A 14,540-nucleotide genomic window follows, 5' to 3' on the forward strand; every position below is an offset into this window, starting at 1 on the left:
CTCGCTCTCTCTCTAGACCAGTGCCCGTAGCACCTCCCCTTACGCCCCGTGGTGCTCTGCCAGTGGTTGGACCAGCCGTCGATCGAGCTGGAACAGCTTAGGCCGTGCCCCCTCGCTCAAACGAACAAAGCTTCAGTCTGGCGAACGGCGGTCGCTCCTCTCCGGCGAGGGAGGGTCCAGTTCGGAGGATGAGGAGGGGGGTGGAGGGGGGACATCGGAGGGGGACGATGCATCCCTGTGTCGTATTAACTCCATGTCCCAGCCCAGACACAGGAGGATGGAGTCGGTGGAGACCAGGGGGTCCATAGACCTGGCCCCCGACACACTGCTTCAGGTGAACACACACACCAGGGGATCTAGAGACCGGCCCCCATAAACACTGCTATGTGTGCTCTAATTAAGCAAACAGGCCCTAGGAGGTGTGGTCTATAGCCATATATCACAAACCCCAGAGGGGCCTTATTTCTATTATAAACTGGTTACCAATGTAATTAGAGCAGTACAAATAAATGTTTTGTCATACCCATTGTATACTGTCTGATATACCACGGCTATCAGCCAATCAGCATTCAGGATTCGAACCACCCAGTTTATAATTTTGTTGTGATCATATAGGTAGTTGTCACTGGATAGAACAGCTTTCTTCAGTGTTTTAAAATGCCTTCAAGTATCTATGAATGACTGTGTTAGCCATGTTTGTAAAACTCTAGGTGCCCTACCTGTATCGCTCAGCCAGTATGCACAGCTCCAGACCCCCCTCGCTAGGAGGCCTGAGAGCCCCAGAACACAGTGACTGTAATGGGAAGGGTACTTCGGCCCCTGGCGGGGCCCTGGCCCCTACACAGCTCTCCCTGGAGGACAACACAGAGGACGACGCAGCAGAGGAGGAGGTGGTCGTGGGTCATTTTGCCAGGCTGTCAGGCTGGCTGGACAGGAAACAGCCAGAGTGGTGTCGACAGAGAGATACCTGGTCCCTGTACATATTACCCCCAGACTCCAGGTTAGACAAACACACGCACATGCACGCAAACACACACATACACTGATAAAAGTTATATAATTACGTTATGTGCTCATACTTACCCGTCTGTGCATGCATGTCTAACAGTATCCTTGCTGTGCCCCAGTTGCAGTGGGCAGTAGGGTTTGTCCTGTTCTAAGAGTGACATTGAGGACACAGGCACTGTGTGGTGTCCATTCTGCCACTCTACAGAGTCGGGTAGCAGAGTTTGGCCTGTGTTGAGAGTGACAAAGAGGACAAAGACTCTGTGTGGCGTCCATTTTGGCTCTGTACAGAGCCAGACACCTACCTGTGCTCAGGGTTATATCAGGAGACAGAGGCTCAGTGGGAAGTTGGAGTCCCACAGCTGTTCAATATGGACAGACCTCCATTCATCTCCTCGAGCACGTAATGATAACACTTAGGTATTTTACTCTGAGGGAATTTCTAATTCCTATCTAGACAGATATGTTCAATTTAAGCCAACTTGACTAAAGCAGTTGGCTAAGGCAGAAGCACAAGCCTAGCATACAAGCTAAAAACGTTTCAAAGAAGTCAAAATTGTATAATGGGAGTTCACATCAACATAAACTCGCGAATACTGTCATGTGGACTGTAGGAAACTCTTGACAGTCCAAATATCACAGATGTCAGTAACTGCATACTAGCAAAAGGTCATGGCTATGATGAACATGAGACATTTAGACAGATGCTTTTTATTCATTACTCATCGAGCAATCAAATAAGTTATTATCTGACGTGTGCTGTGTGTGTGTGTGCGCGTGTGTGTGCACGTCTGCCTGTCTCCCCGTCTCACCATAACATAGAGGATCTAGAACAGACAATCATCATCATGTTGTGGGAGTTAGCATGACATCCCTGGCCCACATGATGGATGAATACATGATGAATTAATACATGATGAATACTTTAGCATTGAGGGCTAGCATGCAGAGATGAGAGGGATGAACTCATCCAGCGTGTAGATAATGATGGGTGTAGTCAGACGCGCACACACCGACTCACACACTCACAGTCTTGTTTAACTAACCTCGTGGGGACACACAATTTATAACCATTCAAAATCCTATTCTCCCTAACCCTTAAACCTAACTCGTACCCTAACCGTAACCCCAAAAGCTAACCTTAACCCTAACTCCTAACCTTAAACCTAATTATAACCATAACACTAATTCTACCTTAACCCTAAACCCCCTAGATATAGCATTTTACCTTTTTTGTTTGACTTCTTGTCCCCACAAGTATAGTTAAACACACACACACACACACACACACACATGGAGATGGAGCAGAATACCGATCTGAGGGACACGCTATTGTTCCCTTTTGTACCTTATGACAGACATGCTCCATCAGAGTGGGCTTGATGCATGGATTCATTATTTTACACCTCCCTCTATATCTTCCCTCTTTCTTTACTTGTCTTTTTATCTCCTTCATTCATTTTCCATTCCCCTTTCTTTCCATTTGAAGCTATAGCCGTTTCTTGTCAGTTAGTGAAGCTTAGACTTAATTAATTACCACTTCAGCTGTGGTTCATTGAATTACTATGCATGAGGAAAGGGCTTGGATTTAATGTGGATCTATCATCATTATCTTTGAGTGTGCGTCAGGTAGCCGACCGGTTAGAGCGTTGGGCCATTAACCGAATGTTCGCTAGTTTGAATCCATGATCCTACAAGGTGAAAAATCAGCCTGTGTGCCCTTGATCAAGGCACTTAACCCTAATTGCTCCAGGGTCGCCGTTGATAATGGCAGACCCTGGCCGTGACCCCACTCTCCACGGTTGTCTCAGGGGGAGTTGGGAATATGCAAATAACACATTTCCAGTACGTGTGGGAAATTGGACAAATATACAGTTGAAGATGGAAGTTTACATACACCTTAGCCAAATACATTTAATCTCAGTTTTTTTTTACAATTCCTGACATTTAATCCTACTAAAAATTCAGTTAGGATCACCACTTTATTTTAAGAATGTGAAATGTCAGATTAATAGTAGAGAGAATGCTTTATTTCGGCTTTTATTTCTTTCATCACTTTCCCAGTGGGTCAGAAGTTCACATACACTCAATTAGTATTTGTTAGCATTGCCTTTAAATTGTTTAACTTGGGTCAAACATTTCAGGTAAGCCTTCCACAATAAGCCGGGTGAATTTTGGCACATTCCTCCTGACAGAGCTGGTGTAACTGAGTCAGGTTTGTAGGCCTCCTTGCTCGCGTACGCTTTTTCAGTTCTGCCCACTAATTTTCTGAAGGATTGAGGTCAGGGCTTTGTGATGTCCACTCCAATACCTTGACTTTGTTGTCTTTAAGCCATTTTGCCACAACTTTGGAAGAATGCTTGGGGTCATTGTCCATTTGGAAGAGCCATTTGCAACCAAGCTTTAACTTCCTGACTGATGTCTTGAGATGTTGCTTCAATATATCCATATAATTTCCCTTCCTGAGGATGCCATCTATTTTGTGAAGTGCACCAGATCCTCCTGCAGCAAAGCACCCCAACAACATGATGCTGCCACCCCTATGCTTCATGGTGGGATGGTGTTCTTCGGCTTGCAAGCCTCCCCCTTTTCCCTCCAAACATAACGATGGTCATTATGGCCAAACAATTCTATTTTTGTTTCATCAGACCAGAGGACATTTCTCCAAAAGTACGATCTTTGTCCCCATGTGCAGTTACAAACCGTAGTCTGGCTTTTTTTTTTTTATGGCAGTTTTGGAGCAGTGGCTTCTTCCTTGCTGAGCGGCCTTTCAGGTTATGCCGATATAGGACTCGTTTTACAGTGGATGTAGATACTTTTGTATCTGTTTCCTCCAGCATCTTCACAAGGTCCTTTGCTGTTGTTCTGGGATTGATTTGCAGTTTTCGCACCAAAGTCTAGGAGACAGAACGCGTCTCCTTCCTGAGCGGTATGACGGCTGTGCGGTCCCATGGTGTTTATACTTGCGTACTATTGTTTGTACAGATGAACGTGGTACCTTCAGGCATTTAGAAATTCCTCCCCAGGATGAACCAGACTTGTAGAGGTCTGCAAAAATCTGAGGTCTTGGCTGATTTCTTTTGATTGTCCCATGATGTCAAGCAAAGAGGCACTGAGGCCTTGAAATACATCCACAGGGACACCTGTAAACTTCTGACCCACTGGAATTGTGATACAGTCAATTATAAGTGAAAGAATCTGTCTGTAAACAATTGTTGGAAAAATGACTTGTGTTATGCACAAAGTAGATGTCCTAACCGACTTGCCAAAACTATAGTTTGTTAACAAGAAATGTGTGGAGTGGTTGAAAAACGAGTTTTAATGACACAAACCTAAAGTGTAAGTAAACTTCCGACTGCAACTGTAAGTTCCCACCTATTTATTTAATGTGCAATATGCTTTATTAATAAAATACAAGGGCGTGTGTCTGAATGATATTATACACTGTGATGTTGTATTTTGCACATGCTTAACATCTCTCATCATATGTTTTCCAATTATCTGAATGTTTATCCTATGAATTTTGTGTGTGTGTGTGTGTTTTCCAGGTTTCGGATGGCGTGCAATAAGATCATAACCCACAAGATGTTTGACCACATTGTTCTGGTCATCATCTTCCTCAACTGCATCACCATCGCCATGGAGAGGCCGAGGATAGACCCATACAGCGTGGTGAGTGACCACACACACACACATCACACGGCATGCACGCAGACACACACTCACACACAGGTAGACATACACACACACACTCCCAATATACACAATATACCTGGCTCTCTTCCTTACCCCATCTGTTATACTGTCCAACCCAATGCCCTTTGATAATTAAAGCTGCAACATCATCCAGCCTTTATGCAGAATGGGAATAAACACACTAATTAACACGGTTTTGATATTCTCGCTGATGTAGCGAACGCTCCTGCACCCGTAATAATTGGCGTCCAGTCTCTGTGGACTCCAGCTGTAGCGGCCTTGTTTTCTGTCTTTAACACAGATGAGACAGCGGTTGTGGTAATTGATTCAATTATCTCACTGCCTGCTGGTCTATTCTGTATGGGGATAGTACCGTGGAAAATACATGTTTAACTAATGTGGATAAAGCCCTCACAGGTTTATTGTGGGAGGATGAAATGAGTGTGAGGATGAAATGAGGGGGAACATGAGAAAAAAAGGAAATGACAGAGGATATCGAGAAGATATCTGAAACACGCACGCACGCACGCACACACACACACACACACACACACACACACACACACACACACACACACACACACACACACACACACACACACACACACACACACACACACACACACACACACACACACACACACACACACAATCACTTTCACATACACAGACTGTCACACATGTACACCCATTTAACACACAAACCACACACAACTCTAATCAGGGGAAAACACTAAGATGCAATTTTTTTGCAATTTCACCTGCCTGTAAAGCAGATGATGTAGGACCTTATGCCATTTACTCTGAAATAGATAAGTTATTTGTTTCTAATGAGGCTTGATTGGGAGTTGTGTTTGTTAGAGACTCTCTCACAGTAGATTACTAATAAATACGGTGGAGTTTATTGCTTTTGCTGCATACATACAGTACATACTTCCACAGGAGCTAACAGATGTAGGATCTTAATTTGATCACCCTGTTGTAGCAGGAAATCTCCTGAACAGCAGGAAATATAAATGTAGTGTATTCAAGGCTTAAAAAGGCTTCTAAAGTTGGACATTTCCGCTTTAAGATGACAGACTTGATTTGCCCTAACAATTTTTTTTATCAACCCCTGCGAAAATGTCCAATAATTATAATCCACAAAATGATTCACATTTCCTGTTGCTGCAGGATTATTTTCCTGCTGTGAGAAACTGGTCAAATGAAGATCCTACATCTGTATTTCACCTGTGCCATTTACACAGCAGTAAATAACCATTTGTTTCTCTTATGCATTTGCAGAACAATACATTTCCCTTTTGGTTTTAATTCAATTTATTGTGGAACGTTGGGTGAATAATTGGTTCAGTGTCTAGAAAGTCGTTCCCCAGCTTGGCATCACGTTTCATAACGTGGTTGTTAGGCTTTGATGGTTTAACACCACCGAAAACAACAGTTGCTTAGTTACTGATCTGTGGTTCATGAAATTAATTCATGGTAGAACAGACATTCATTCAATGCTTCATCTTTAGGAGTCATTATGAGGTTGACTGGCCCGGGAAATAACCAATAATGTCGACACCTGTTTGTTCATAACTGGCTGTATATTGAGGCATGCAATACAGGAAAGGAGAGAAGCGGAGAAGGAAAATAAGGAGAGGAGGAAAGGAGGGAGGAGGGGCAGGGAGAGGAGAAAGGAGGAAAGGAGGAGAGGAGATCAAAACTAATCATATGTGGAAATCAGTTGGTGTGTGTGACAGGCAACAAGCCCCATCAGAAGAAAGAGGGAGATGCTTTGCTCTTTTTAGGAGCTCTCTGTGTTGGTCACTGTCTTTTGGAATCTCATCCCTTTCTATTTTTATTCCACTCTCGCTCACTGTCAGAACATATTCAGCAAAGTTAATCCTAAACTACTTCAGAGACGACGCTGGCGTATATTTTTAGTATCTTGTTATTACTCACTTTGCTCTCGCTCTCTCTCCCTCTCTCTCTCTCTCTCTCTCTCTCTCTCTCTCTCTCGCTCTCTCTCCCTCTCTCTCTCTCTCTCTCTCTCTCTCTCCCTCTCTCTCTCTCTCTCTCTCTCTCTCTCTCTCTCTCTCTCTCTCTCTTTCTCTCTCTCTCTCTCTCTCTCTCTCTCTCTCTCTCTCTCTCTCTCTCTCTCTCTCTCACTATCTATCTCTCTTTTCTATTCCCCTGCTCCCTCCATTCACGAGTCTGTTGGTTTATAATGAATGAAAGTATGAAAAACACATGGTCACAGAGGATAGGAATGACCGGTGTCAGCGCCGGAATTCTTAAACAATTTAAACAGGCGTTCCAATGATGTCACCACAAATATTCCCAGAGACTTTAAGAACGTTTTATAATGTTGCGACAGAAGTGGCTTGAGGAGATGTACGGGAGGGCGTGGGAATGAAAGTCCACACACATGCACGCACACAAACACACACACACACACACACACACACACACACACACACACACACACACACACACACACACACACACACACACACACACACACACACACACACACACACACACACACACACACGTGGGGCTGGTTTTTCGCCGTTTGCATTGAGTGCACCACCACAATACTCATAACTGTGCCAAAAATGAGTGTGTTTATATAACGTGTGTGTGTGTGTGTGTGTGTGTGTGTATGTTGGGTAAATAAGCAGTCAGTCCGAGGGTCTGTACATTCCAGCTACACTGCTTGTTTTCTTTCCTGAGCCCTTGTTTAGATTCCCAAACAGTTTCTCAACCCCCTTAACAAAAGGCTTAGTTAATACACTGACATCTCTCTTCCTCTCCCCCCCCTCTCTCTCTATCTAAAGACCTTTTTACATCAGCAGATGTCACAAAGTGCTTATATAGAAACCCAGCCTAAAACCCAAAACAGCAAGCAATGCAGATGTAGCAGCACGGTGCCTAGGAAAAACTCCCTAGAAAGATAGAGGGGGGGGGGGGCAGTCCTCTTCTGGCTGGGCAGGGTGGAGATAAGAAGAGTACATGACCATCAGGGCGAGATTGTTCTTCAAGATGTTCAAACATTCATAGATGACCAGCAGGGTCAAAAAATAATCACAGTGGTTGTAGAGGTTGCAATTGGTCAGCACCTCAGAAGTAAATTAAATGTCAGTTGGCTTTTCATAGCAGAGCATTCAAAGGTCGAGACAGCATGTGCGGTAGAGCGAGGGAGAGAGAGATAATCAAATCCCGGACAAATCAGCCTCAAAAACAAAAAAGTAAAAAACAGCAGGCACGGGTCAAGGTAGCATGAACAGCTCAGGGTTCCATAGCCGCAGGCACAACAGTTGATGCTGGAGCAGCAGCACGACCAGGTGGACTGGGGACAGCCAGGAGCCATAAGGCCAGGCAGTCCTGAGGCATGGGTCTAGGGCTCAGGTCCTCCGGGAGGAGAGGGAGAGAGAGAGAGAGAAAGAATTAGAGGGAGCATACTTAAATTCACAAACGACAACAGATAAGAAAGGATAATTACACCAGATGTAACAGACTGATCCTAGCCCCCCGGGATATAGACTATTTGCAGCATAGATACTGAAGGCTGAGACAGGGGGGGTCGGGGGATACTGTGGCCGTGTCTGATGATACCCCCGAATATGGCCAACCAGGCAGGATATAACCCCACCCACTTTGCCAAAGCACAACCCCAAACCACTAGAGGAATATCAACAGACCACCAACTGACAAGGCTGAGTGTAGCTCACGCAAGACCAGACAGGGAGATCACGTCAGTGACTTAACCCACTTAAGTCGAGAATAGCGGGGGAAAAAGCCTTGCACGACATGACGCACCCCTACTAGGGACGGCATGGAAGAGCACTAGTAAGACAGTGCATCAGCCCCTGTAATAGGGTCAGAGGCAGGGAATCCCAGTGGAGAGAGGGGAGCCGGCCAGACAGAGACAGTTAGGGCAGTTCGTCATTCCAGTGCCTTGCTGTTCACCTTCGCACCCCTGGGCCAGACTGCACTCAATCATAGGACCTACTGAAGAGATGAGTCTTCAGTGAAGACTTAAAGGTTGAGACCAAGTCTGCTTCTATCACATGAATAGGCAGACCATAAGAGCTCTGTAGGAGAAAGCCCTGCCTCCAGATGTTTGCTTAGAAATTCTAGGGACTATAAAATCTGAGCCTTGTGACCGTGGCGTACGTGTAAGTGTGCACCGCAGGACAAAATCGGAGACATACCGTAGGTAGGAGCAAGTCCAGGTAATGCTTTGTAGGTTAGCAGTAAAATCTTGAAATCAGGCCTAGCCTTAACAGGAAGCCAGTGTAGAGGGGCTAGCACTTGAGTAATATGATAAACAAATGTTGGTTTTAGTCAAGATTCTAGCAGCCGTATTTAGCACTAACAAGTTTATTTAGTGCTTTATCCAGGTAGCTGAAGAGTAGATCATTGAATGAGCTTTTCTGCATCATTTTTTTGGACAAAGGTATCTGATTCTTTCAATGCTGCCATTGAAATGCTCTTGATATGTTCATTTAAAGGGAGATCAGAGTCCAGAGTAACTTCGAGGTCCTTTACAGTTGTATTTTAGACAACTGTACAATCATCAATATTCATTGTCAGATCAAACAGCAGATATGTTTGTTTGTTTTGACCTAGAACTAGTATCTCTTGTTTCTCCGAGTTTAAAAGTAAAACATTTTCCACCATCCACTCCCTTATGTCTGAAACACAGGCTTCCAGGGTAGGCAATTTTGGGGATTCACCATGTTTCATCAAAATGTACAGCTGTGTGTCATCCGCATAGCAGGGAATTTTGACATTGTGTTTCCGAATGACACCACCAGGAAGTGAAATATATATTGAAAACAATAGTGGTCCTAAAACAGGACCTTGAGGAACACCGAAACTCTTGATTTGTCAGAGGACAAACCATCCACAGAAACAAACTGATATACTTCGGACAGATAAGATCTAAACCAGGCAAGAACTTGTACTTGTAGACCAATTAGGGTTTCCCATCTCTCCAAAAGAATGTGGTGATCGATGGTATCAAAAGCGGCACTAAGGTCTAGGAGTACAAGGACAGATCTTGAGCCTTGGTCTGACATCATTAAAAGGTAATTTACCACCTTCCCGACTGAAGCGTTTCAAATAAATAATTTGTCTTCAAAAAGAACGGTGAGATTCCTATCGATATAGGCCGATAGTTTGGCTTTTTCAAGAGAGGCTTTATTACTGCCACTTTTAGTGAGTTTGGTACATAATGTTTATTATGTTCAACATAAGAGGGCAGAGCACAGGAAGTAGCTATTTCAGTAGTTTAGTTGGAATAGGGTCCAGTATGCAGCTGGAATGTTTAAAGGCCATGACTATTTTTGTGAATGTGTTAAAATATAACAGGGTTAAACAACTTGAGTCTCCAGTGATCCTTGGTCTTTTTTATTTTCTGCAGACTCAGGACAACCAAGCTTTGGAGAAATACGCAGATTCAAAGATGAGTCCGTAATTTGCTTTTTAAAGATCATGATCTTTTAGTCAAAGAAGTTCATGAATTCATCACTGCTGAATTAAAATCCATCCTCTCTTGGGCAATGCTGTTTTTTAGTTAGCTTTGCAACATCATTAGGATTGTTCTTATTCTCGTCAATTAGGTTAGAAAATTAGTCTGATCGAGCAGCAGTGAGGACTCTTAGATATTGCACGGTACTGTCTTTCCAAAGTAGCCAGAAGACTTCCAGTTTGGTGGAGCGCCATTTCCGTTCCAATTTTCTAGAAGTTTGCTTCAGGGCTCGGGTATTTTCTTTTTACCAGGGAGCTAATTTCTTGTGACAAATGTTTTTTTTTAGGGGTGTGACTGCATCTAGGGTATTACGTAAGGTTCAATTTAGATCCTCAGTTAGGTGGTTAACAGATTCTGGAAGGGCATTTAGGAATCTGGGTTATCCGAGAATTTATAGCGCAGCTTTTGATAATCCTTGGTTGGGGTCTGAGCAGATTAGTTGTTGAGATTGCAAACATAATAAAATGATGTTCTGATAGTCCAGGGTTATGAGTAAAAATATTTATCCCACTGGACAAAATTAGATCCAAGGTATGTGTAGGTCCAGGAGACATGTTGGACAAAACCCTTTTGGACTTGGTGTGTGGACTTTTAATATTATTTGCGATGACTAAAAGCCCCGATAGGAATACAGGGAACTCAGTGAGGAATGCTGTATACGGCCCAGGTTGCCTGTGAGCAGTAGCTATAACAAGTAATTGATTAGGCTGCAAAAAAAGCTCAAAAGACAAAAACGCATACATTTCTGGTTTTGTAAATTTAACTTTGCTGTCATGGACCGTCAGAGTGGCGCAGCAGTCTAAGGCATTGTATCGCAGTGCTTGAGGTGTCACATAAGACCCGTGTTCGATCCCAGGCTGTGTCACAATCGGCCATGGCCGAGAGTTCCATAGGGCTGCGCAGAATTAGCCCAGTGTTGTTCGGGTTAGGGGAGGGTTTGGCCCGGGAGGCTTTACTTGGCTGATCTCGCTCTAGCGACTCCTTGTGGTGGGCCTGGCGCCTACAGGCTGACTCTGGTCGTCAGTTGAACGGTGTTTCATCCGACACATTGGTGTGACTGTCTTCCGGTTTAAGCTGTCGGGTGTTAGGGAGTGTGGTTTGGTGGGTCAGGTTTGGGAGGACACATGACTCGACCTTCCCCTCTCCCAAGCCCGTTGGGGAGTTGCAGCGATGAGACAAGATCGTCATTGATAATAATAATAATTTGCTGTCGTCAATGTTAGCAACAGCTCCGCTTTTGCAGGATGCGTGTGAGATATGGTCACCAGTGTAACCAGGAGGAGAAGCCTCATTTAACACAGTAAATTCATCAGGCTTGAGCCATGTTTCAGTCACGTCAATCACATCAAGGTTATGATCAGTGATTAGTTCAATGACTATGACTGCCTTGGAAGTGAGGGATCTAACATTAAGTCGCCCTATTTTGAGATGTGAGACATCACGATCTCTTTCAATAATGACAGGAATGGAGGCGGTCTTTATTCCAGTGAGATTGCTAAAGTGAACCGCCATGTTTAGTTTTTCCCAACCTCGATAGAAGGCAGAGACACGGTCTTAATATGGACAGCTGAGCTGACTACACTGACTGTGCAAGTGGAAGGCTAAGCTGTCAGGCTAACAGCCTGCTGCCTGGCCTGCACCCTATCTCAGTGTGGAGCTAGAGGAGTTAGATCCCTTTCTATGTTGATAGATATGATGAGAGCACTACTCCAGCTTGGTTGGACTCCATCACTCCTCATGAGGTCAGGCTTGGTCCTGTTTGGGTGTGATTCCCAGAAAGAGGGACAATTAGCTACAAATTAGATATTTTGGGAGGGGTAGAAAACAGTTTTCAACCAGCGATTAAGTTGAGAGACTGCTGTAGAGCTCATCACTCCCCCTAATTGGGAGGGGGCCAGAGACAATTACTCGATGCCGACACATTTTTCTAGCTAATTTACACACTGACGCTATGTTGGTGACCTCTGACTGTCTCATACTAACGTTGTTGGTTCCGATATGGATAACAAAATATCCCTATTCTCTTTACACTCACCAGTTTTAGCCAGCACCTTCTTCAGATCAGCCTTCATGTAGGTAGCCCTAACCCCTGGTAAACAGTGTATGATCGCTGTATGATTCTTTTGCAGGTAATGGAGTCGCCAATGACTAGAGTTTTCAATTTGTCAGAGCTAATGGTGGGAGGCTTCGGCACCTTAGACCCCATAACGGGTGGAGAAGAAACCTGAGAAGGCTCGGCCTTTGACTGGTGGCACAGACAGTTTCAACCTTTCCTAATGATTGCATCTGAAGCTGGGCTTGACACACGGCTATGCACATGTTATGAGTGCAGTGACTGCAATTATATCACATAGCTTTAATGTTACTACTTAGATTTCTCGTCTGGTGGCGGTCCTGTAGAAGAATCATGTTCAAATAAAGCATCCGGGTGAAAAAGTTGAATGAAAAAAGTTGAATGACGGAAAAACTAAGATGTTGTTAAATGTGTTAAATGCAGAGTTTTGATCAAATGGTTAATAAAAGTTTAAAAAAAATAGTTTTGCAGGTTGCCAAGAGGCAAACAAACAGCACAGCAGCACAGAGACAACGCTGAAGTGTGACGTTACAAAAAGTTCCAATGAAGTTCCTCGATGATAACTTCTCTATCAATTCAATTCAAAGGGCTTTATTGGCATGGGAAACATATGTTTACATTGCCAATTCAAAGGGCTTTATTGGCATGGGAAACATATGTTTACATTGCCAATTCAAGGGAAATAGATAATAAACAAAAGTGAAATTAACAGTCAAAAATGAACAGTAAACATTACACTCACAAAAGGAATAGAGACATTTCAAATGTCATATTATGGCTATATGTCTTGTAACGATGTGCAAATAGTTAATGGACAAAAAGGAACATAAATCAGCATAAATATGGGTTGTATTTACAGTGGTCTTTGTTCTTTACTGGTTGCCCTTTTCTTGTGGCAACAGTTCACAAATCTTGCTGCTCTGATGGCACACTGGTATTTCACCCAATAGATATGGCAGTTTATCAAAATTGGATTTGTTTTCAAATTCTTTGTGGGTCTATGTAATCTGGGGGTACTATTTGTCTCTAATATGGTCATACATTTGACAGGAGGTTAGAAAGTGCAGCTCAGTTTCACTTCATTTTGTGGTCAGTGTGCACATAGCCTTTCTCCTCTTGAGAGCCAGGTCTGCCTACAGCGGCCTCTCTCAATAGCAATGCTATGCTCACCGAGTCTCTACATAGTCAAAGCTTTCCTTAATTTTGGATCAGTCACAGTGGGTATTCTACCACTGTGTACTCTCTGTTTAGGGCCAAATAGCATTCTAGTTAGAGCAGTTTTTTTGTTAATTCCTTCCAATGTGTCAAGTAATTATCTTTTTGTTTTCTCATGATTTGATTAGGTCTAATTGTGTTGCTGTCCTGGGGCTTTGTGGGGTCTGTTTGTCAACAGAGCCCCAGGACCTGCTTGCTTAGGGGACCCTCCTCCAGGTTCATCTCTCTGTAGGTGATGACATTCTAATGGAATGTTTGGGAATCACTTCCTTTTAGGTGGTTGTAGAATTAAATGTCTCTTTCTGGATTTTGATCATTTGCGGGCATGCATTATTCTGTGTTTTACGTTTTGCACTGAGGATATATTTGCAGAATTCTGCATGCAGAGTCTTAATTTGGAATTTGTCCCATTTTGTGAATTCTTGGTTGGTGAGCAGACCCCAGACCTCACAACCATAAAGGGTAAAGGGTTCTATAACGGATTCAAGTAATCTTTTGCCAAATCCAAATTGGTATGTCGAATTTTATGTTCCTTTTGATGGCTTAGGAGGCCCTTCTTGCCTTGTCTCTCAGATCGTTCACAGCTTTGTGGAAGTTACCTGTGGAACTGATGTTTAGGCCGCCGTATGTATAGTTTTTTGTGTGCTCTAGGGCAACTGGCCATTTTTTGGAACACCATTGTCTTTGTATTACTGCGATTCTTTTATTTATACATTTTTTATTTAACCTTTATTTAACCAGGTAGGCCAGTTGAGAACAAGTTCTTATTTACAACTGCGACCTGGCCAAGATAGAGCAAAGCAGTGCGACACAAACAGAACAGAGTTACACGTGGGATAAACAAACATACAGTCAATAACACAATAGAGAAGTCTATATGCAGTGTGTGTAAATGTAGTAAGATTAGGGAGGTAAGGCAATTAATAGGCCATAGTGGCAGAATAATGACAATTTAACAATTCAACACTGGAGTGATAGATGTGCAGAAGATGAATGTGCAAGTAGAGATACTGGGCTGCAAAGGACCAA

At 43.5% G+C, this 14,540-nt stretch overlaps 1 protein-coding gene across 7 annotated transcripts in view; it reads left to right on the forward strand.

The window, feature by feature from the left end:
• Window positions 1–14,540, forward strand: part of cacna1g (calcium channel, voltage-dependent, T type, alpha 1G subunit) — a 198,029-nt gene that overhangs the window by 105,530 nt on the left and 77,959 nt on the right. For all 7 annotated transcript variants that reach the window (XM_031804822.1, XM_031804826.1, XM_031804827.1 and 4 more), the window contains 3 exons: window positions 17–334; window positions 711–1,000; window positions 4,554–4,677. In XM_031804822.1, the coding sequence (XP_031660682.1) occupies window positions 17–334; window positions 711–1,000; window positions 4,554–4,677 (732 nt within the window). The remainder of the gene's footprint in view (window positions 1–16; window positions 335–710; window positions 1,001–4,553; window positions 4,678–14,540) is intronic.

Source organism: Oncorhynchus kisutch, linkage group LG25 (assembly GCF_002021735.2).
Source record: "Oncorhynchus kisutch isolate 150728-3 linkage group LG25, Okis_V2, whole genome shotgun sequence".
Classification (NCBI taxonomy): Eukaryota; Metazoa; Chordata; class Actinopteri; order Salmoniformes; family Salmonidae; genus Oncorhynchus; species Oncorhynchus kisutch.